Here is a 24,287-nt window from a genome sequence, read left to right on the forward strand (position 1 = left end):
CGGAACATTAATCAACGTGATTTTTAAATACATATAATGGAATGAAACTTAAATATATACACAGAATTTGACAAGATTATTTTGATATTGTATGAATAATGTAGATTATTCAGGAAAATGTATCTGGATATCCACCACATTTGGAATTTAATAACACTTTATTGTTTTGGTTATGTCAAGTGACACACATACAGTCAACTCCAAAGGTAGGTTAGGGTTGGGGTTACTCTGCGTTCCCCATGTCTGCAGTAATACAACATGTTCCATGGGGGCCCAGTAGTTGGAATGGTGCGTTTATCAACAGCGGATTGTCCAAGCTTATTGAAATGAAGGTTATAACAAGCATAACACAGTAGAATAGTTTGAAAGGCGTTGATCAAATTAATGTGATTATTAACAGAATGCTTAGATGAGCGAGGAGGCATCAACCCATAATCAATTACAATTAGAAACAGAAAAAGGTATATCGTTTAGGCCCAACGGCAAGCTAAAGGTTCCTCCTACCTACTTTGAATGAACAAAAATCTACAAAGTAATTTCAGTGTCGCAACAAGCTCTCCCCCTGCCCTCTTCATCTCTTTGTTCTGGCTAGGGTCAAAGGGTTCAAAGTCCAAGAAGAAGGCTAGTGTTGGTGGTGATGTGCTGTGAGGTCATCAGTCAGCGCCCTGATCCCCACAGTCTCCATGTGACAGCTCCCAGGACTATGTCCTCTCCCCCTGGGGGTATAGTCTGTGTGAGGGCGCCCCCGTGTGGGGGGAGGACTAGCGGTGTCGGTACTGGACTCTGCAGGGTCCTGCTGGCTGCTGAGTCCCCACCAGGTGAAGAGAACTCTGGAGACATTTTACATTGAGTCATTTAGCAGACGCTCTTATCCAGAGCGACTTACAGTAAGTACAGGGACATTCCCCCGAGGCAAGTAGGGTGAAGTGCCTTTGCCCAAGTACACAACGTCATTTGGCACGGCTGGGAATCGAACTGGCAACCTTCAGATTACTAGCCCGATTCCCTAACCGCTCAGCCACCTGACTACTGACAGGAGAGATCAGCTACACCTAGACTACGATTAGAAAATGATCTAACGGAGGGTTGAAGTTGAACTCTAAAAAACTCTAAAACACAACTATTCACCAGAAATGTTTGAAAATAGGAGGAGGCTGGATAAGGCTGAAATTGGGGAGTTTAGATACAATTTTAACTCTGGAGAGGCTCAGGGTTTTATATGGAGACTCACAGGTTCAGGCAGGGGGTCCATGAGGGTGAAGTCATACTTGTAGAGAATCATAGCCACAAACATGTGCAGCTCAACGATCGCATACCACCTTTTGGAAACAAACAGAAAAACAGAGGTGGTATGCATAGCAACAACAACAAATGTTTTGTTGGTGTTGCATATGAATGTACTGTATGCATCCATACATAACCAGCAACAGTCAGATGAGGATGTCTGAACAGATTCTGATTCACTCAGATGTGTACAAAAAGACACTATAGACACAATGCGACACTTTAGAGACAGTCATGTCAACATCGACAACTCCCTGTCTCATCCATAACATACCTTTTTTGAAACTTTATTTCGAAAATATTTTTTCAAACCTTTCTAAACATTTATTTTTCCAAAACGTTTTTCCCCACGTACAACACGACACAAATAAGTGTCTTTGACACATTTTTTTTATTTTATTTTTTCAAACTTTCGAAAGTTTGTAAAATATATAAAATTATGATCTACTTTGTTATCCAACTTATCTAACCTTTTGTCCACAAACAACACAACACAAATAAGTCTCTAGTGTTTTTGAAACTTTCGAAGCTTTTGAAACCCATCGAATAGAGAGTCAGAGTCAATGATGAGAGAGACATGGAGACTATGTCATGTGGGATGATAACCTGTTCTGGTAGCTAGCTAGTCCCCTGACCTCCACTACTGCAGTGACTAACTCTCCCTGACTCGACTGCAGTGACTCTAACTCTGCCTGACTCTGACTCTAGCCAGAGTCATACATGCCTCTGTGTCAGTGATGTAGACTTTCCTCACATCCTCATCCAAACCTAATTAGACTGGACTGCTGGAAGAGGCAGAGGAGATATGTTGGGGTCAGACACAGACACACACACACACACACACACACACACACACAGAAAAACACCCCCAGTATACACACAATGTAGCTAATGCTACCTTAGTAGTCCGATTCTGGAGGCTAGATGAACCAGAAAATACACAAAGTAGTTGATGAATGATGCTGTTCTCTCTGTCATCACATTCCTACTCTTCACCTCAACACTAAACTGTTTTACTGTAGATCCCAGAGTTACAGTAACTTGGTTCTTCTTCTGTGGTGTGTGTGTTCCTCTCTGTGGTCTTCCTCAGGGAAGGTTCAGAGGTCATGTCAGTCTGAAGGTCTGTGTCTCTGATCTTTAGTGCAGCTGGGAATGTCCCCCCTCCCAACCCCCTCCTCCTCCACCCCTCCCCTCCTCCCCCCTTCCCAACCCCCTCCTCCTCCCCTCCTGACCGCCTCCTCTCCCCCCCCCCTTGTGATGATCTTTTTGATGGCAAAGACCCCAGGTCCAGCCCAGACCACAGTGAGTGTGTGTGTTCTGAGTGTGTGTTCTGTTGTGGTGTGTGTCTCTAACCTCCCTGGACACTGGTTGCGACCTCCCCCGAATGCCACAAAGCCCTCCAAGAAGACGTTCTTCACAAGATCAGCCTTTTCCCAGCGTTCCTGTGGGAAGGAGGGAGAAGCTATATTAGACCAAAACAACACAAGAGCTTTTCTTTTTATAGGCCTCAGGCAGGCTTTTACCAAGGGAGAGACAGAGAGAGAGATGGAGAGAGGCAGAGAGAGATGGAGAGAGAGAGGGATGAAGAGAGAGAGGGTGGGAAGAGAGAGGGAGAGACAGGAGGGGGTGGGAAAGGGGGGGTTGAGGAGTGCGGGGTGGAACCAGGAAAAAAACTACTTAAATAACCGCACTCTGTAAGATAAAAGAGCACAGCAATTGACACACCAGGCAAAATAAAGGGAAACAGCAAACAAGCAAGAGAACGTGCATCATCATCCAGACAGCTCAGAGGAGCTGTAACCTAGAGCTTCCTACTGCTCCCTGCATGACACAGGGCCTGACTGCTCCCTGCATGACACAGGGCCTGACTGCTTCCTGCATGACACAGGGCCTGACTGCTCCCTGCATGACACAGGGCCTGACTGCTCCCTGCATGACACAGGGCCTGACTGCTCCCTGCATGACACAGGGCCTGACTGCTCCCTGCATGACACAGGGCCTGACTGCTCCCTGCATGACGCAGGGCCTGACTGCTCCCTGCATGACACAGGGCCTGACTGCTCCCTGCATGACACAGGGCCTGACTGCTCCCTGCATGACACAGGGCCTGACTGCTCCCTGCATGACACAGGGCCTGACTGCTCCCTGCATGACGCAGGGCCTGACTGCTCCCTGCATGACGCAGGGCCTGACTGCTCCCTGCATGACACAGGGCCTGACTGCTTCCTGCATGACACAGGGTCTGACACTGGGTTCCAAACCTCCATACATAAGCATAATGCTAAGATAGGGTGACCAGATTTGAGTTAGTGAAAGACCAAGAGAAACACAAATATCCAACGAGGCAAAATCCCGGACGACTTTGGAATCCCTGCCGGACGCATTTTTTAGGTCTCGAAAAGAGGACAGGTCCGGGTAAAAGACGACGTTTGGTCACCCTAGCTAAAATAGCATTGGGCTAGGTTAACCTCAGCCAACATTAGCATCATGCTAGTTTAACACCAGGCTCGATTAGCAACTGACAAGCAGACTGAAGCAAAAGTAGTAGTATAAATCAATCTCTACCAAGTAGGGTATCTGGATGCTATCTGGTCTTACTGGTCTGAACTGGTCTGGTTCTATCTGGTCTGAACTGGTTTGGTTCTATCTGGTCTGAACTGGTCAGGTTCTAACTGGTCTTACTGGTCTGAACTGGTCTGGTTCTATCTGGTCTTACTGGTCTGGTTCTATCTGGTCTTACTGGTCTGAACTGGTCTGGTTCTATCTGGTCTTACTGGTCTGGGTCTCTCTGGTCTTACTGGTCTGAACTGGTCTGGTTCTATCTGGTCTTACTGGTCTGAACTGGTCTGGTTCTAACTGGTCTGAACTGGTCTGGGTCTATCTGGTCTTACTGGTCTGAACTGGTCTGGTTCTAACTGGTCTTACTGGTCTGAACTGGTCTGATTCTATCTGGTCTTACTGGTCTGGGTATATCTGGTCTTACTGGTCTGAACTGGTCTGGTTCTATCTGGTCTTACTGGTCTGAACTGGTCTGATTCTATCTGGTCTTACTGGTCTGGGTATATCTGGTCTTACTGGTCTGAACTGGTCTGGTTCTATCTGGTCTTACTGGTCTGAACTGGTCTGATTCTATCTGGTCCTACAGGTCTTACTGGTCTGGGTCTCTCTGGTCTTACTGGTCTGAACTGGTCTGGTTCTATCTGGTCTTACTGGTCTGAACTGGTCTGGTTCTAACTGGTCTGAACTGGTCTGGGTCTATCTGGTCTTACTGGTCTGAACTGGTCTGGTTCTAACTGGTCTTACTGGTCTGAACTGGTCTGATTCTATCTGGTCTTACTGGTCTGGGTATATCTGGTCTTACTGGTCTGAACTGGTCTGATTCTATCTGGTCTTACTGGTCTGGGTATATCTGGTCTTACTGGTCTGAACTGGTCTGGTTCTATCTGGTCTTACTGGTCTGAACTGGTCTGATTCTATCTGGTCTTACTGGTCTGGGTATATCTGGTCTTACTGGTCTGAACTGGTCTGGTTCTATCTGGTCTTACTGGTCTGAACTGGTCTGATTCTATCTGGTCTTACTGGTCTGAACTGGTCTGGTTCTATCTGGTCTTACTGGTCTGGGTATATCTGGTCTTACTGGTCTGAACTGGTCTGGTTCTATCTGGTCTTACTGGTCTGAACTGGTCTGATTCTATCTGGTCTTACTGGTCTGAACTGGTCTGGTTCTATCTGGTCTTACTGGTCTGGTTCTATCTGGTCTTACTGGTCTGAACTGGTCTGATTCTATCTGGTCTTACTGGTCTGAACTGGTCTGGTTCTATCTGGTCTTACTGGTCTGAACTGGTCTGATTCTATCTGGTCTTACTGGTCTGGGTATATCTGGTCTTACTGGTCTGAACTGGTCTGGTTCTATCTGGTATTACTGGTCTGAACTGGTCTGATTCTATCTGGTCTTACTGGTCTGAACTGGTCTGGTTCTATCTGGTCTTACTGGTCTGGGTATATCTGGTCTTACTGGTCTGAACTGGTCTGGTTCTATCTGGTCTTACTGGTCTGAACTGGTCTGATTCTATCTGGTCTTACTGGTCTGAACTGGTCTGGTTCTATCTGGTCTTACTGGTCTGGTTCTATCTGGTCTTACTGGTCTGAACTGGTCTGATTCTATCTGGTCTTACTGGTCTGAACTGGTCTGGTTCTATCTGGTCTTACTGGTCTGAACTGGTCTGATTCTATCTGGTCTTACTGGTCTGAACTGGTCTGGTTCTATCTGGTCTTACTGGTCTGGTTCTATCTGGTCTTACTGGTCTGAACTGGTCTGAACTGGTCTGGTTCTATCTGGTCTTACTGGTCTGAACTGGTCTGGTTCTATCTGGTCTTACTGGTCTGGGTATATCTGGTCTTACTGGTCTGGTTCTATCTGGTCTTACTGGTCTGAACTGGTCTGATTCTATCTGGTCTTACTGGTCTGAACTGGTCTGGTTCTATCTGGTCTTACTGGTCTGAACTGGTCTGATTCTATCTGGTCTTACTGGTCTGAACTGGTCTGGTTCTATCTGGTCTTACTGGTCTGAACTGGTCTGGTTCTATCTGGTCTTACTGGTCTTACTGGTCTGGTTCTATCTGGTCTTACTGGTCTGAACTGGTCTGAACTGGTCTGGTTCTATCTGGTCTTACTGGTCTGAACTGGTCTGGTTCTATCTGGTCTTACTGGTCTGAACTGGTCTGGTTCTATCTGGTCTTACTGGTCTGGGTATATCTGGTCTTACTGGTCTGGTTCTATCTGGTCTTACTGGTCTGAACTGGTCTGATTCTATCTGGTCTTACTGGTCTGAACTGGTCTGGTTCTATCTGGTCTTACAGGTCTGAACTGGTCTGGTTCTATCTGGTCTTACAGGTCTGAACTGGTCTGGTTCTATCTGGTCTTACTGGTCTGAACTGGTCTGGTTCTATCTGGTCTTACTGGTCTGAACTGGTCTGGTTCAGGGAAGTAGCGGGGGTTTCTGTGTGCCCAGTATGGAGACAGCATCAGCAGATCTCCTGCCGGGACCATGAAGTTCTGAAGAACACGCACACACAGAAAGAAGGGAGAAAATACTGTTATTGATTTGGCTTGTTACACATTCACAACGTAAAAAAAAGTTAGGAAGTGTTGTTTATTTGGCTTGCACACACAGACTCACTCCCTCTCACCTGGATGCGCAGGGGTCTGACCACCCTGCGTGCGATGGCCCCTGGGGACCGCAGTCTGATGGCCTCCAGAATCACACACTTCACGTAGGGCATCTGCTGAAGCTGCTCCTGGCCCACTGTGAGGCTAGCCCTGTCTGGCACCCACACACACACACACAGAGACACACACACACACACAGACACACACACACATACACACACACACACACACACACACAGAAACTTCCTTTTTAGAAGCAGACAGGCTGTGAGATGTTAAATGATCTACTACTGACACCTATTGGAGGGTTGTGGAAGTGTCTGGAAAGGAAGAGGGATAAGGAGGCAAGAACAGAGAAGCCTGAAGCAGAGTGAAGCAGAGCAGAGTGAAGCAGAGCAGAGTAAAGCAGAGCAGAGTGAAGCAGAGTGAAGCAGAGTGAAGCAGAGCAGAGTGAAGCAGAGTGAAGCAGAGTGAAGCAGAGTGAAGCAGAGCAGAGTGAAGCAGAGTGAAGCAGAGCAGAGTGAAGCAGAGTGAAGCAGAGCAGAGTGAAGCAGAGCAGAGTGTGTTGGAACAGGAATAGGAAGTGTTTGTGTTGTGTAGGAACAGGAAGTGTTAGTGTTGTGTCGGAACAGGAAGTGGCAGTGTTTATGTTGTGTAGGAACAGGAAGTGGCAGTGTTTGTGTTGTCGGAACCGGAAGTGTTAGTGTTGTGTCGGAACAGGAAGTGGCAGTGTTTATGTTGTGTAGGAACAGGAAGTGACAGTGTTTGTGTTGTGTCGCAATGTGCCCTCAGAGTATCAATATTGTTCTTGTTGCCTTTTACGTTGCTCCGTGGTAGCTTTGTATACTACCTTGCATTAGTTGTGCGTAATAGCCAGGAAATTCAAAAAGGAATGGAATGACAAGAAATACTAGAGAGTGTACAATTTCTGGGGAGATTGTAGGGTGTGCTCGCTTGCGTCGGTTGCAGGTGTGTCCGTCCCCTTAAGTTTTTCCCTTGTAGTGATATTTTCAAGCATTTAGCCAACTCCTATTGCATAATTCATTAAGAACCACCTTTAAAACAAGCGAACCCCTTTGAAACAAGCTACTGTAACAACGTTGTCACCGGCAGTCTTTCAGATGGAATCAGGATTCAAACAGTAGCGTCTGCTCACTGAAAATATGCCCCCCAAAACGTAAATAAGTTTGACATTAGTTTAGGGGGAAATGGCTAATTCAAAAGAAGTTTGCTACGAGCAGGCTAGCTGCTGTCGCTAGCCAAACGTCACTGAGGGGATTGTTCATAGACATATATGTCTATGGGATTGTTTGAAAGCGCCAGAAATGAGAATGTTTCTTTTGACATAAAGTTTAGGCTGTGGCATTGAAGACAGCGACAAATCACACAAGCTTGAGTTTAAATACATGATTTAATGTGACATTACTTACTGTACATGCAAGTATTGATTTGCTGAAATGTACATGTGCTGCTAGTACTCCACGGCACGATACTGGCTGTGCAACAGCACATCTATGCACGTTGTATCTATGTGTCGTTGCTAACGTGTTCTGACGTGGTGACGTAGCTAGCACTGAGTACCCTTCATTGACTAAAGGCACTTTTTTGCCACAAAAACGTTGTAATCTCCAAAAACCGTGCAACTAAATCCCAATAGAAGCAACGCAATTGTGACCAATACAAACATTTTGACAGCGACATGTCTATGTAGTCCAAATATTGACTGATCCTTAGGGGCGCGAAAATAAACAATAAATACATATATATGTGAGAGAACAATTATTGTATATTGTATATTTGTATATTTGGGTGTGCTCACGCTTTCGGCGAGCACAACAGGCAGAGAGAGAGAGACAAGGAGAGAGAGAGAGAGACAAGGAGAGAGAGAGAGAGACAAGGAGAGAGAGAAAGACAAGGAGAGAGAGAGAGAGAGAGAGAGACAAGGACAGAGAGAAACAGGGAGAGAGGCAGAGAGAGAAAGGCAGAGAGAGAGAGAGACAAGGAGAGAGAGAAAGACAAAAAGAGAGAGAGAGAGAGAGAGAGAGAGAGAGAGAGAGAGAGAGAGAGAGAAGAGAGAGAGAGAGAGAGAGAGAGAGTGAGAGAGAGAAAGAGAGAGAGAGAGAGAGAGAGAGAGAGAGAGGAGGGGTCTGTGTTTACCTTGGTCTTTTAGAGCCAGGTTGATCTCATTCATAGCAGTCTGGTAGACTTGAGGGTTGGACAGCATGAAGGCCAAGGCCCAGAATGTGATCTAGACAGGATCATCAATGATGCAAAACACCTTTTGAAAATATTTTATACTTTCTGGAAAAAAAGGAAAGTAGAACAGAGCCCAAAACAGAGTAAAGCAGAGTACAGTAGAGTACAGTAGAGTACAGTAGAGTACAGTACAGTCCTCTTCAAGTACTAATCAATAATGCAAACTTTATTTTTACTCTTTTTTGAAAATATGTTTTTAACTTTTTGAAAAATAAAAAAATAAAATTAAATCTCTACTTTTTTAGATTTTATTTTTTACCTTTCTCAACTTTTTTTCACCCACAAACACAGTGAAAGGAGAGGAGAGGGCCAATGACAAGAAATAGTATTGATTATGTAATCATGCCACCAAATACAGATTAAAACTAAAGTAACAAGCCTGGCTTTAAAATGTAAGAAGTAGAAAGTACAAAAAGTGTAAAAAATTACTGACACCAGAAAAATCGACTTAAGTACCCATCTCTGCATAGCTGTCATTAATACTGGTACCCAGAGGCATTAGTAAAAAGGGTCTAACGACGCCCCTGCTGGTACCTACTGGTATAGTTGTCTTTAATACTGGTACCTACTGGTATAGCATTGGCTAGGGATGCCCACAACATCAGCAACCCAAAATTAGGAAGGTACTTGTCTGTTACGGTGGTGACCAGGTGTTGCAGTAAAGTCTGCAAAGGAATAACACACATGTACTGTTACCATGCTGGTGTTAATAGGGGTACTTGTGGGGTTAGTCTGCTAGTGACCACACACAGACACACACACACACTCACTCACACACACACACACACACACTCACCCTGCCTCCGTTCTCCGACTCTTCCATGTCTTCGGAGTTGACCACCATGTGCCCCAGCAGAGAGAGGAGCCAGCGCTTAGATCCTGCCCACTCCCTGCACACACACACACACACACTTATATCCTGCCAAATCCCTGCACACACGCACACACACACTCTTAAATCCACACCTCCCTCCCCCCATACTGACCGTAAGAGGAGGTCTGGGAGCTGGGACCCGTGCTCGAAGCCCTCGTCGTAGACGGTGAAGCGCTGCTGGAACTCCTCCATGGTGAAGGGCCGGCCGGGGGAGTTGTTCTTCCCCAGCAGGTTACTCATCACCGCCGGGTACATCACCTCCCTGCCAATCACAAGGCTGGACACATCACCTCCTTGCCAATCACAAGGCTGGACACATCACCTCCCTGCCAATCACAGCGCAGGACACATCACCTCCCTGCCAATCACAGCGCAGGACACTCTCACCTGACCATCTTGCTGAGGTCTGCGTGGCCGTGGGGCCCCAGCAGCTCCAGGTGATGGTTGAACTGGTCACACAGGTGAGTCTGGAGCTGGGCCACATTCCCTGGGCTCAGGCGGCCCTTGATCAGGGTGTTGCAGGCTGGGTGGAACCAGGTAGAAGCTCTCCTTACTGATGGAGGCTGTAGACACAGAGCAGCAATGAGACCCAACACGACTATTATGAAGGCCAGGTCACACCAAACACCAATAAACACCAACCAAGCACTATTTCTATGTGGTTTAGTTGAAAGTGTCAGCTAGATTAACACAACGTCCCATGGAGATCCGGGGGAAGTGCTTAGCCATTCCCGCTCTTTTCACTTCCACTAGCTTAGCTCAAGTATTTATGCGGCCCCCTCAACACCACATTCATTCACTTAATTCGTGCTCATCACACATGTTTAACACCACAAAGTGAAACAGTTAGCTTTCACGGCCAAAATTATTTGAGCGATCAAAGAAGACAAAGTGTCCATCAGTGCCACAGTAAGCACACATTGTAAAGAGAGGTAACCTGCGTAACTACCACGGCCAGGTCAGGTCTAAAACTTCAGGTGAAGTTAGAAATATGACTTTTAATAACCAGAACAGGTTGTTAACTGTTGGCTCTCTTATTAACCATACACTCAGATTGTGAGGCTTCTTGCTTTTTTTATCCACCGATAGTCGCCCTCACGGAGATCTCTCCCATTTCCAGGTGGCAGATTTGAGTTTTAAACTGAGAAAGACATGTTTCATTACCCATAGGGCACAAATATTACGTGAGTTAATGTAAATGGTGTGAACTGGTGAAACTCACTCCTCAGGTACGTAATGGGCCACCCGCGTCAACGACGAGCTAGCTTTTCTTTGGCGTAGTTGGTAGTGGTCACGCTTGGCAAGTCGGAGGTTGTGCGTTCGAGCCCATTGAGTGGCGCGCAAGCCTAGTCGTGACGGAGCGTGGCTACAGCTGTTACAACCCGTCACATTTCGAGTGAAAGAACTTACGTGACTGCTCGCTACCAGAAGTTGTTGACTTGGCTTGTGCAATATGAGGAAGTGATGCGTGCATTGTGGATTGAAGTGGGCGTATGCAAGTTAAGGTGGAAATGTCAGTTGGTCTTTCGTTAACGTGCCAAGCATAACTGTTGGCGTTTCGGTCACAATTAAAGGTAAAATGTCATTTTAACATTAGTAAGAATTGTAATAATAATTTACCAACAGTATATTTTAATATTTATTCATACTTTAGTTTTCATTGGTTTGGCGGCCCACGCCCACCTGTAGCCTATTACCCTAGCAAACTGCTGGGTGGGACACAAGCTCTCTGAATGATTTAATGAACACAGAGACGTCTGTGAATAATGAATAAAGTGATATACTGTTACACAAGAGGAACAAGCATGGATGCAGGCCCATCTGTTGAGCTGTATGATGCAGTAGTTTCATATTATTTACATTCATATTTAGTCATTTAGCAGACGCTCTTATCCAGAGCGACTTACAGTAAGTACAGGGACATTCCCCGAGGCAAGTGCCCAAGGACACAACGTCATTTTTCACGGCCAGGAATCAAACCGGCAACCTTATGATTAATAGCCCGATTTAACCGCTCAGCCATCTGACTCCCTACGCTAGCTATATTATATTATATATATAGCTTTTTTTAAAGGAATAACCTTCCTCTGGATGAGTGGTCCCACACAGTGGTGTGTAGTTACATGCACAGTGCCTAGAAAATACACACCGTTCCATAACAACATAATGCTAGAACTTCGTACAGGTCAGAGGTCACCTGTGTTGTGGACTGGCTCCTGGACTGCCTGCTCGAAGTCCACGTCTTTAGACATGAAGAAGGTGCGGAAGTCTTCATTCAGCGTAACGAAGGTCAGCCTCTTTCCTGCAGCCAGCACGGTGAAGACTGGACCGTACTGGGGACACACAGGGGACATGCTGGGACATGCTGGGACATGCTGGGGACACACAGGGGACATGCTGGGGACAGGCTGGGACAGGCTGCGGACAGGCTGGGACATGCTGGGGACACACAGGGGACATGCTGGGGACAGGCTGGGACAGGCTGGGGACAGGCTGGGACATGCTGGGGACACACAGGGGACAGGCTGGGGACAGGCTGGGACATGCTGGGGACACAAAGGGGACAGGCTGAGGACAGGCTGGGTACAGGCTGGGGACAGGCAGGGACATGCTGGGGACAGGCTGGGACAGGCTGGGACATGCTGGGGACACAAAGGGGACATGCTGGGGACACACAGGGGACAGGCTGGGGACACAAAGGGGACAGGCTGGGGACACACAGGGGACAGGCTAGGACATGCTGGGGACACACAGGGGACATGCTGGGGACACAAAGGGGACAGGCTGGGACATGCTGGGGACAGAATCCCCCTAGACAACAACCCTGCCACAGCACACATCCTCTGGAGGATGCTTTGTCTGAACCTGTGTGTGCCCCAGAACCAGTCACGACCAGTCACAACCAGTTACATAATGCCTGGGTTCAGATGGCTTCCAACAGACTGTGAATCACACACTCATGTTCATTCAGCCCACAGTGGCAAATGTGTCCAGTTTGGGCTTTACCGTTCTCTCTGATGATGGGACAAACAAGGTTTGGTTTATTCCAGTCAACAACTGTTGTAGCTATGTGGGTCTACTGTACCACATCATACATCAAGAAACACCTTGTTAGGTTAGGGGGACTGGTCATTGGAACTTCCTCTCTTCTGACATGTTGACAAACCCCGACTCGCATCCCAAAACATTGTTTTTTATTTGTAATAATACAATACGGACTGATATTTATGCTTTGATTCAACTGATATAACTGACAAAACTTTGATTTAACAATGGATCTTTGAACCCCCCTCTCAGACAGCTGACTCACACTAAGCGTCAGATCACAGAGGTGGTTCCAGGGTGGCACACGCTGATAGAGGGGCAGTAAACACAGGCATTACCCTGAGTGTGCGTTCCTGAGCTGTAGTATCTGCTGTCCAGGGTGTGAGTGATAATGTGTGTGTATTATTAACACCGTCCAGGGTGGGAGTGATAATGTGTGTGTATTATTAATCCGAACGTGCTGAGGAGACGCAGAGCTAGCACATCCTGTCATCTCTCCAGGAGGAGCAGCTGCTTTAGCCAGGACCTTTATAGGAGGGAGGGGTGATAGTCAGGAAGGTGGGGAGGATAGGGAGGAAGGTGGGGAGGATAGGGAGGCAGGAGGGGTGATAGAGAGGCATGAGGGGTGATAGAGAGGCAGGGATGAAAGAGAGGCAGGAGGGGTGATAGAGAGGCAGGGATGAAAGAGAGGCAGGAGGGGTGATAGTGAGGCAGGAGGGGGTGATAGAGAGGCATGAGGGGTGATAGAGAGGCAGGGATGAAAGAGAGGCAGGAGGGGTGAGAGAGAGGCAGGGATGAAATAGAGGCAGGAGGGGTGATAGTGAGGCAGGGGGGGTGATAGAGAGGCGGGAGGGGTGATAGTGAGGCAGGGGTGATAGAGAGGTAGTAAGGGTGAATGAGACAGGAGGGGTGATAGTGAGGCGGGAGGGGGTGATAGAGAGGCATGAGGGGTGATAGAGAGGCAGGGATGAAAGAGAGGCAGGAGGGGTGATAGAGAGGCAGGGATGAAAGAGAGGCAGGAGGGGTGATAGAGAGGCAGCGATGAAATAGAGGCAGGAGGGGTGATAGAGAGGCGGGAGGGGTGATAGTGGGGCAGGAGGGGTGATAGGAATACTTTTTCCCACAGCTGTTATATCATCTGTGAAGGAGGAGCTGGACTTATGGACTAGTTGGTGGGGTGATGTCTGTGTGCAGAAGCGTGTGTGTGAATGAGAGAGAGAGCACATTTAAAAACAGCCAATGCTAAACAGATACAAATTGGCAGTTTATTCCAGAGTAGGGGCCAAAACTGAATAGGCACAATCACCTATGTTTTCATCCGAGTCTGTGGAATGGCTAAAAGTAACTGTCTATGTTCTGTTCTGTAATAAACTGGACATGGGGTTTTTGTGGCAGAACAAAAAATGAATGCATGTCACTCCTTTGGCGACAAGTAAACACACATTTTCCAAAATTAGCTGAACACGTCATTATCGCTAATAAATGTCGAGCTAAGAAGCAGTATATTTTATTAACACAAACAAAAAAGTCTTACCTTCCTCCTTGCCTCTGATATAAAGTTGAGTGGTGCTTTACCAAACTCAAACGCAGCACCAAACCACGGGATCCATCCTTTGATGCACGGAGGCGCGTTCGGGTCATCTTTGCCGAAAAAGAGCTGTGCTGAAATGGCCAAAATGATCAGAGACAAGAGCACCGTTAGAGGGTCCATCACACCTGACGCACCTTCTCCGGTGCTCGAGCCGACCCGTCTGCACCAAGTTGTCAGGACCTTGTCACTCAAGAGACAAGGGGTTGGTTCTGGGACGGGTGGATAGACCAATCAGAGTTCACCTTTGCTCACCAGCGGACCCAATGAACTGAATGAAGGCGGTGCGTAGAAATTGTCAACATTGCGTGCTTCTATATCTGGGACTTGTAGTTTGCTTCAGTCCACAGGTCTTTATTCAAAGCGGTAGGCTTTCAGTTGTTTTAACTACATTTCCGTTTTTCTTTTTGTTGTGAATTCTTTGTACCGTGGAGCAAGGTAAACAACCGAACGGACACCGAGGACAGCATGTCACCTGGAGCGCTTAGTAGCGCACGTGTGTGTGACACTAGGCTAGCTCGTGCATGTTAGTCGGGTGGTTGAACAGCATTAGGTGCACGATGAGACGCATTAGTACAGTGACAGAGATGCAGCGTTATTATTACTAATATGAAAATGGGTCAAAAGGAAGAAGGAGGGTTGAGAAGAGGGGAAGAAGGAGGGTTGAGAAGAGAAGAAGGAGGGATATCCGAATGGCCACGGGTCTCAAAGTTCGTCTTGTCCGCGTGCGCAGCTGTCGTCGCCGAAATGGGTAACTCTGGAACTAACGCCAATAGTGCTTTTACTTTTCCCTGTTTTATCTGCATGGAAATATCAGTGGGTCGACTCATTTACTGCTGTACCTGATTGCTGAGCAGAGCCGGCCCAAGGCATAAGCGAACTAAGTGGCTGTTTCGGACCCCCGTGGCCACCAGAGGGTCCCCAAGAGCACATGAAATTACGGCTTAATTAAAAAATTCTATATATTATGATATTGGTAATGATACTAATTCGGAGGGGCTCCCAAATCAATTCTGCTTAAGGCCCTATAAAGGCTTGGACCAGCCCTGTTGCTGAGATTAATTGTTTGTATCCCCCCCCCCCTCCCCCTTCAGTGACCTTTCCACTGGACCTGACCAAGACCAGGCTGCAGATCCAGGGAGAGGCTGCGGTCCGCCAGGCTGCTGGGGGGGGAGGGGGAGGGAGGGGGGGAGGGGGAGGGAGGGGGGGAGGTCCACTGCAGTATCGGGGGATGATGCACACTGCCCTGGGGATCGTCCGGGAGGAGGGCCCCCTCAAACTGTGGCAGGGGGTCACGCCCGCCCTCTACAGACACATAGGTACCACATTTATAATATATAGTATAAATACAGACACACAGGTACCACATATATAATATATAACTACAGAAACATAGGTACCACATATATAATATATAGTATAACTACAGACACAGGTACCACATATATAATATATAACTACAGAAACATAGGTATCACATATACAATATATAGTATAACTGCAGACACGCAGGTACCACATATATAATATATAACTACAGAAACATAGGTACCACATATATAATATATAGTATAACTACAGACACATAGGTACCACATATATAATATATAGTATAACTACAGACACACAGGTATCACATATATAATATATAACTACAGAAACATAGGTACCACACATATAATATATAGTATAACTACAGACACATAGGTACCACATATATAATATATAACTACAGAAACATAGGTACCACATATATAATATATAGTATAACTACAGACACATAGGTACCACTTAAATAATATATATAACTACAGAAACATAGGTGCCACATATATAATATATATAACTACAGACACATAGGTACCACTTATATAATATATATATATAACTACAGAAACATAGGTACCACATATATAATATATATAACTACAGAAACATAGGTACCACATATATAATATATATAACTACAGAAACATAGGTGCCACATATATAATATATATAACTACAGACACATAGGTACCACATATATAATATATATAACTACAAACACATAGGTACCACTTATATAATATATATATATAACTACAGAAACATAGGTACCACATATATAATATATATAACTACAGAAACATAGGTACCACATATATAATATATATAACTACAGAAACATAGGTGCCACATATATAATATATATAACTACAGACACATAGGTACCACATATATAATATATATAACTACAGAAACATAGGTGCATAATGACATACACATTTGAATGTGTGTCCTAGTGTACTCAGGAGTGAGGATGGTGACCTATGAGCAGCTGAGGGAGTCAGTGCTGGGCCGCTCTGCAGACAACAGCTTCTCTCTGTGGTGAGACATACTACTTTCTGCTAAATGAATACATTTACTTTCACACACACCTCCTTTACACACACTACCTTCAGTGTGTGTGTGTGTGTGACCCTGTGTGTGTGCAGGAAGGCAGTGCTGGGAGGCATGCTAGCTGGGGCGCTGGGCCAGTTCATGGCCAGTCCCACAGACCTGGTGAAGGTCCAGATGCAGATGGAGGGGAGGCGCAGACTGGAAGGCAACCCCCCCCGGTGAGTGTGTGTGAGTGTGTGTGAGTGTGTGTGTGTATAAATAGTATTTGTGTGTGCATGTGTCTTAACAGTGTGTGTGTGTGTGTGTGTGTGTGTGTGTGTGAGTGTGTGTGAGTGTGTGTGAGTGTGTGTGAGTGTGTGTGAGTGTGTGTGTGTATAAACAGTATTTGTGTGTGCATGTGTCTTAACAGTGTGTGTGTGTGACCCTGCAGGGTGCGGGGAGTGTACCATGCCCTGGTTAAGACTGTGTCTGAGGGAGGGGTCCGGGGCCTCTGGGCAGGATGGGTGCCCAACGTGCAGAGGGCCGCACTGGTCAACATGGGAGGTAGGGCCGCACTGGTCAACATGGGAGGTAGGGCCGCACTGGTCAACATGGGAGGTAGGGCCGCACTGGTCAACATGGGAGGTAGGGCCGCACTGGTCAACGTGGGAGGTAGGGCCGCACTGGCCCTTTCACAGATGTAACAGTGTAATAGCTAGCGTGCTTTAACAAGTGTAATAGTCACAGTACTGTAACAGTGTAATAGCTAGCGTGCTGTAACAAGTGTAATAGCCATAGTACTGTAACAGTGTAATAGCTAGCGTGCTGTAACAGGTGTAATAGCCACAGTACTGTAACAATGTAATAGCTAGCGTGCTGTAACAGGTGTAATAGCCACAGTAGTGTAATAGTAATAATAACTTAATTTATATAGCACATTTCATACAAGAATTGCAGCTCAATGTGCTTTACATAAAATCAATAAAAACAATAATAACGAGAGGGTACAATTTCTGGGGAAATTGTAGGGTGTGCTTGCTTGCGTCGGTTGCAGGTGGGTCCGTTTTCCCTTTTAGTGATATTTTCAAGCATTTAGCCCACTCATATTGCATAATTCATTAACAAACCCCCTTTGAAACAAGCTACGGTGTCAACGTTGTCACTCGCAGTATTTCAGATGGAATTGCGATTCAAACAGTACCGTGTGTTAACTGAAAATATGCCTCCCAAAACGTAAATAAGTTTGACATAAATTTAGGGTGACATTGCAAATTCAAAAGAAGTTTGCTAGAGGCAAGCTAGCTGCTGTTGCTAGCCACACTTCACTGATTGTTATAAAGCGCCGGAAATGAGAACGTTTCTTTTGACATAATAAAGTTTAGCCATAGCTGTGGCATTGAAGGCAGTAGCCTACTAATACAAACTGCCTGTGGGCGAGCTGAGTCTGACTCAGAGGCTAATGTCAAAACAAGACGCGGTCTCACTCAAATTCCAAGTTATATACAAATCACAAAAATATACTGACCCGCTGGCTGTCTTCGCAATCGCCATATCTTTAAACAAATCAAAATCGCTTTCTCAACAAAGTGCAATGGTTGGGAATTTTTTGTGGTGGTATTTTTCACTCATAATCCAAGCTCCAACTTGCGTGCTATAACGTCTCTATCACGTTGTATCCATGCGTCGTTGCTAACGTGTGATGACGTTGTGACGTAGCACACCCAATAAAAACAATAATACAAAGTGATACAAGTGATACAAATAAATAAATACAAAATTAAAATCTAACAAAACAAAATACAAGCCGCAGTCTTTGTGGTGTCTCGATTCCGTCTTGGACTGTAACAGTGCAATAGCTAGCGTGCTGTAACTGTGTAACATTCACAGTACTGTAACTTGTGTATCACCTTCCATGTTCCCCCTCGTTAGATCTGACAACCTACGACACGGTGAAGCACTTCCTGCTCAGGAACAGCTCCCTGCAGGACAACGCTGTCTGTCACAGCCTGGCCAGGTACGCAGCAGACCAGGTGTACTAGACCAGGTGGGCTAGACCAGAGGCCTGTTCCATAAAGCGAGTTTACCGAATAAGCCAGATTTATGTCAGTTAGTCGGACTCATTTCATGTTCATTCGGTTCCATAAAGCTAGCTCAACGTAGTTCGAACTTGGTTACTATGGCAACTTAGGCTGCGAAACTAGTCTGGTCAGGGTCAGACTAACTGTCAGGCTTAGCGTGACTTGGTGATAACCAGACGTTCCTGTAACACTGACCCAATGGGAAAACGATAATTTACCACGTATATTCTCATCCATTCAATCTGTTCAACATTGATAGAAAATCAACTTAAATAGCCTACAACACTTAGCCTAATGCATTAAACAAGGATGAACAATGATTTAATAGGCTACACACCATAGCCGTCAATGTATGGATGTTAGTTTGTGATTTCAAATGTTTAGGCATCAGGCATAGGCCTATATCTCAATCTAAATTATCAGAGTATAATTATCATAGCAATATAATTGTTAACTGTAGCCTACAATTGCAAAACAAACCTAAATCCGCCCTCAATTTCCCTGACACAAAAACCATGTAAAAAAGTTAGGCTACTGGATGTATTGATTAATAGTAGGCTTTTTATTGTAAACAATGTCAAAAAAGCAAATTTAGATGAGTTTAGAGGGTTTCTTTTAATCAACGAAGTAAAGGTCTAAAAAGGTCCTCGACCTACGTAGCCTATCGTTCACAACGCCAATCATGACGTGTCATTTTAGTTTGATTGAAGAGGTGGATGAGGGAGCTGCCATAGTACACGATTTAAAGGGAACGTTCTTTCTGGAAGAAGTCACGTGGCCGTGTGCATTGCTTTTGCTGTGGTGGAATATATGATCCATGTTTTACCTCTCGAGCTGCTTAAGAACAGGGTGCACGCGCAATTAGCTTGACTACTTAAATCTGACTTGAATTAGTAGGACTGCGTGAGCTGAAATTGGCCTTTATGGAACCGCTTTAGCCCCGCTTGACTAATTCAACTTATTCAAGTCTGGTTTAGGACTTTAAGTCTAGATTTTTTGAGCGGCCTTATGGAATAGGCCCCAGGTGTACAAGACAAGTTGACCTGTGTTTTTAACACACAAACATGGATACACACAAATACACCACCCCCCCCTCTCACTCACACACAACTTTCCAGCACATGCTCAGGTTTGGTGGCTGCAACCATGGGAACACCTGCTGATGTCATCAAAACCCGAATAATGAACCAACCAAGAGATATGATGGGCAGGTGAGTGAGCCAATCACAGGACAGAAACAGACAGACCTGTATATTAAACCATGTGTATCGTTTTAATCTTTACAAAAAACTACAGCGTATTCCATAATTACAACAACATATCTTTTTACCAGGTCATACCATAGTAACAGCTTAATTACTGGATATGAAAAAGGACTAAACATTTACTTCATGATAGTGATTAAATTAATGTAGCAGCTTCCTCTTTTAGAGATGAATTTCTGCATTACAACAACACCCACTCCATTTAGAAATGTGAGGGTCATTCATATCCCATGTGGTGGGTCTCTGGCAGACAGTAACAAAGAAACATGTCCACCCTGGATGGACAATAGTTCTACTCTGTTCTTTTCTATTATATTCTACTTCACTCAGACTCTGCACTTCAGCAAGGTAACGAGTGTTTTGTCCCTAGGGGCTTGCTGTACAGGTCCTCCACAGACTGCCTGCTGCAGGCTGTGAGAGGAGAGGGCTTTCTGTCCCTCTACAAAGGCTTTCTGCCAACCTGGATGAGAATGGTAGGCCCACTTCCTGTCTGTTTCCTGGGTACAGTAGGCCTACTTCCTGTCTGTTTCCTGGGTACAGTAGAACTACTTCCTGTCTGTGTTCATAAGTACAAACACAACATTTCCTAATGTAAAGTGTTGCTATGTAGTTACATAGTAGCTAATGTAACTAATGTACAGCCTTGCCCAGACACTCGTGTTGCACAGTGACGGTCTAAGGCAGAAAATACTTAATAATGTTTTACTAAACTAGCTGTTTTATAATCCAGAACAGCAGTAACACTGATGTGAACTTTGCAGGCGCCCTGGTCTCTGACCTTCTGGTTGACCTTTGAGCAGACCAGGAAGGTCCTGGGAGTGGGCTCTTTCTGAACACCATCAAAATACTCAACAACATTCATAACATGTTTTTAACTACTGTATGCACATATAGTTCACATTAGAATGAGAACTGTATGTTCCTAACGCCAACCGTAAAAAATAGAAGCCCTTTCACTTCAGTACATCTATGTTTAGGCACTTAACAGATTCGTATAAAAGTCTATCAAAAAACAACATTTAAATCAAATTTGAAAAACAAATAAAAAAAGAAATCTTGCAGTGTTTGGCTACTCTTGGTGTTCTTTCTTCACGTACGCGGCCAGGGAGGGGAAGTAGTCTGTCGCCTCCTTGCTCCGTTCAGTCATCTGGCTCCAATCAACAGCTTGGAACCCCGGGGTTGCCGCGGCGTCAAAGATCATCCACCGGCCAATCAGCTTGGTGTACAGGACCATGTGGTTGTATTGAGGCGTGATCTCCCCCAGCAACAGGAACTCCAGTGTGTACGTCCTGATGTATGGAGACATGAACGTTTTATTCATCTAGCAGGGACACACATGTTGCTTTGATTTATTCTGAACGGTGAGGTGCTAACCTCCCATGGTCATCCGTAACATAGGGGGGGGGAGTGGGTCCCTGCGCCCATTGATATACACCAGGACCAGCTGAGCACTCTGAACACCCAGCAGCTTCACGTCCCCGTACTCCTGGAAGGCCCTGGAGGACACAGACACCAGAGGTCAGGAGCCCGCCCCTTCATCTGGAGGTATCTGAACAACACATCCTGTTCTCAGAAGATAGTGTGGAGGACAGCCAGAGTACAGGGCCTGGTGGAGCAGGAAGAGGGGAGAATGTACTTTAGTGTGATCTTCATCAGCCGGTCTTCAGACGTGGGGCTGAATCTGTCCTCGTCGTAGTGGAAGGTGGCCCACACCAGGTCTGAGAAGTTGGGCAGGTGGTCGTCGGGATAACCCCTGATTGATACGAATTGACTGTCAAAATAACAGTTGTTACGACTCCGAAGGCTCAAGTTGATTAGCCACATTGCCTTTGCCTTGTTGTACTCCCCATGATGCATGAAACATAGAACTGCATTGATGGTTAGATCAGTCGAGAAAAGTTCCTGGATCTGGGGAAACTGCATGTCTAGGAAGTGAATCCCAGCTAAGAGGGAATCCAGAACACATGTGTTCTGGAACTGGAAAGTGTCGTAGCTTCCTCCGTGAGCTACGTAGCAGCCCTCCCCAGAGACGAGCTTCTCCACCCTGTCCTGGGACCTGCAAGAACCCCACACACATGGTTACACCCTCCACCTCCCTGCAACACATGGTTACACCCTCCACCTCCCTGCAACACCACACATATCAGAATAGTGTTTAATTGCCAAGTAAGTGATCACAAACAAGGAATTTACTTTGGTGGGCAGGTGCATACAGTGAACATTTAAACATAATGAACAAAAAGAAAATGTAGAAAATGTGCAACAAAATAAAATAAACTACTGGCAGAGCTATCCAATATAATATAAAAATACAATATAAATAAAAATACAATATAATATAAAAAATTAAATAATATAGGCTAGCAGCGGAAGGACAGAAACTGTTCTTGTGGCGAAAGGTTTTTGGTTCTGATGGACTGCAGCCTTCTGCCGGAGGGGAGTGGTTGAAACAGAGTGTCCAGGGTGGGAGGAGTCGGCCACAATCTTCCTCGCTCGCCTCAGGGTCCTCGAGGTGTGCAGGTCCTCAAGGGAAGGCAGATTGCAGCCAATCACCTTCTCAGCAGCGCAGATGACATGCTTGTAACAGACGTGGTCTTGCAAGTTCCGTCAGAGGCACTGTCTGCTCCGACCAGGAGTCGAACTCACCACCTCTGACTTCCCAAGCGCCACCACTACCAGCTACGCCAAAGAAAAGCTAGCTATTCGTTGACGCGGGTGGCCTGTTACATACCTGAGGAGTGAGTTTCACCGATTCACACCGGCTACATTCACCCCTATGAAACTCACTCCGGCGGCTAGCTAAGGCTAACCTAGCGCGATCCGGGTAACGGCACCAATTTGACGGTATGTAACGGACGTGGTCTTGCCAGTTCCGTCAGGCTTTTCCGGACCGTGTCCACCCTTCACCGAGAGTCGAACACGCCATCTCTGACTTCCCAAGCGCCACCACTACCAGCTACGCCAAAGAAAAGCTAGCTATTCGTTACACCGGCTACATGGTGCAGTCTGCTCTTGTCCTTGGCAGTGGCAGCAGCGTACCAGATGGTGATGGAAGAGGTGAGGATGGACTCAATGATGACTGTGTAGAAGTGCATCATCATTGTCTTTGGCAGGTTGAATTTCTTCAGCTGCCGCAGGAAGTACACCCTCTGTTGTGCTTTCTTAGTGAGGGAGCCGATGTTCAGTTCCCACTTGAGGTCCTGGGAGAGGATAGTGTCCAGGAAGCGGAAGGACTCCACAGTGTTGACTGTGGAGAACATGGTTACACCCTCCACCTCCCTACAGCACGAGTCTTCAGCCAGCCTGATGTGAGAGGGTGTGTGTGGAGACTCACCTGGGCAGGTCTTCCAGCTGAAGAGCTGCAGGAGAGGCAGGTTGAGACAATAAAAGATCGAGTCGTTTGGTGGTTTAACCAGTAATTAAACATGTCAGACAACATGAAAACAAATGTACCTTCTTTGAAGAGGCGATCATACTTGGTCTTGAGGTCAGCGTCTCTGTTGAAGAGGAAGTGGAGATGTCGGTTTTCTGTGTATTTTCACAAACCTTGTTGCATCGTGACAAACAACCTGAAGGCATTACTGTCAGTATTCCTCTTACTCTTTATAAAAGTCACAACTGCAGAAGAGACGCTTCATACAGGAAGTAATGTCACACTCCGTGTCCTGCACTGTTTCTTTGAGCACTCTTGAACACTTGTTTAGTTATTGTTCAGTAGTTTAGTAGTAACATAACTATAGATATACAGTTCAATAGTTATTTAGTTTTAGCCAATATATTTAGCTATAGATTTAATACTTCTACTTAATCTTTAAAGAAAAGGCTGCCACACCACACAGCAACATCAATGCACATCTCATAAACCACCACTGTGATGGCAGCTGTGTTCTAGAATATTCTCCGTTCTTGATGAGGTTCCCTTCTGAAAACATAAACTATAAACATTACATTTCGCTGTTCAAGAGTCGTGAGGCTCTGGCGTGGGGGAGAGTAGATCTAACTGATTCTGGTCCAAACTGGTCCACGCAACACAGATTGCATTCAGTGTTCCATGGCTGACCGGCTACCCTGCAAGGCTTGTTACTTTTTAACTTTTATACCTACATTTAGTCATTTAGCAGATGCTCTTATCCATATCTACACTACAGAAATGATGAAGATCCTTCCCCTCTGAGGAATTCGCTTTAAGTATGATTGTAAATCATAAACAAAGAGATTACTGACCTTCTTGATACAGACATTATCCGTCAAATTGACTGTTGCTTATGATGAAAACGCGCATTTGCGCTACACAACCCGGAAGTCTTACCTCAAGAGGTGACATCACTTCTTCATGACGTAATATTTAGCGTGTCACTCGCTCGCT

At 45.8% G+C, this 24,287-nt stretch overlaps 3 protein-coding genes across 3 annotated transcripts; 1 reads left to right on the top strand and 2 right to left on the bottom strand.

Moving 5' to 3' along the window:
• Positions 1-139: 139 nt before the first annotated feature.
• Positions 140-14,395, bottom strand: cyp39a1 (cytochrome P450, family 39, subfamily A, polypeptide 1). The gene is given in 13 exon segments (XM_084700237.1): positions 140-830; positions 1,232-1,319; positions 2,638-2,726; positions 6,245-6,340; positions 6,475-6,608; positions 8,612-8,702; positions 9,280-9,375; positions 9,507-9,600; positions 9,697-9,846; positions 9,972-10,120; positions 10,122-10,147; positions 11,782-11,917; positions 14,164-14,395. Coding segments are annotated over 13 exon segments (1,395 nt in total). The 5' UTR covers positions 14,341-14,395; the 3' UTR covers positions 140-761.
• A 103-nt stretch (positions 14,396-14,498) lies between these two features.
• slc25a27 (solute carrier family 25 member 27) lies at positions 14,499-20,985 on the top strand. The gene is made up of 9 exons (XM_084700238.1): positions 14,499-14,968; positions 15,312-15,536; positions 16,503-16,587; positions 16,695-16,817; positions 17,030-17,142; positions 18,508-18,592; positions 19,775-19,867; positions 20,292-20,394; positions 20,683-20,985. The coding sequence occupies exons 1-9, from the start codon at positions 14,827-14,829 to the stop codon at positions 20,752-20,754; spliced, it is 1,041 nt and encodes a 346-aa protein (XP_084556364.1). The 5' UTR covers positions 14,499-14,826; the 3' UTR covers positions 20,755-20,985.
• Positions 19,911-24,189, bottom strand: LOC146287570 (uncharacterized). The gene is made up of 6 exons (XM_084700240.1): positions 24,146-24,189; positions 23,375-23,418; positions 23,256-23,280; positions 21,558-21,977; positions 21,296-21,417; positions 19,911-21,210 (listed from the first exon to the last, which is right to left on the bottom strand). Exons 1-6 carry the CDS (start codon positions 24,160-24,162, stop codon positions 21,134-21,136), a joined length of 705 nt encoding a protein of 234 aa, XP_084556366.1. The 5' UTR covers positions 24,163-24,189; the 3' UTR covers positions 19,911-21,133.
• Positions 24,190-24,287: the final 98 nt, after the last annotated feature.

The sequence above is a fragment of the Hypomesus nipponensis genome, chromosome 6, assembly GCF_054491055.1.
Source record: "Hypomesus nipponensis isolate SF chromosome 6, ASM5449105v1, whole genome shotgun sequence".
NCBI classification, from domain to species: domain Eukaryota; kingdom Metazoa; phylum Chordata; class Actinopteri; order Osmeriformes; family Osmeridae; genus Hypomesus; species Hypomesus nipponensis.

Excerpts from the sequence above, each read along its gene's own strand:
- LOC146287570 (XM_084700240.1), bottom strand. Across the intron at positions 21,978-23,255 it reads CAGCTGGAAGACCTGCCCAG|GTCCCAGGACAGGGTGGAGA; the intron begins GTGAGTCTCCAC and ends GGGTTCTTGCAG. Across the intron at positions 21,211-21,295 it reads GTTACGGATGACCATGGGAG|GACGTACACACTGGAGTTCC; the intron begins GTTAGCACCTCA and ends TCCATACATCAG.
- slc25a27 (XM_084700238.1), top strand. The coding sequence starts at position 14,827 with ATGAAAATGGGTCAAAAGGAAGAAGGAGGGTTGAGAAGAGGGGAAGAA. Across the intron at positions 16,588-16,694 it reads GACAACAGCTTCTCTCTGTG|GAAGGCAGTGCTGGGAGGCA; the intron begins GTGAGACATACT and ends GTGTGTGTGCAG. Across the intron at positions 19,868-20,291 it reads CCAAGAGATATGATGGGCAG|GGGCTTGCTGTACAGGTCCT; the intron begins GTGAGTGAGCCA and ends TTTTGTCCCTAG.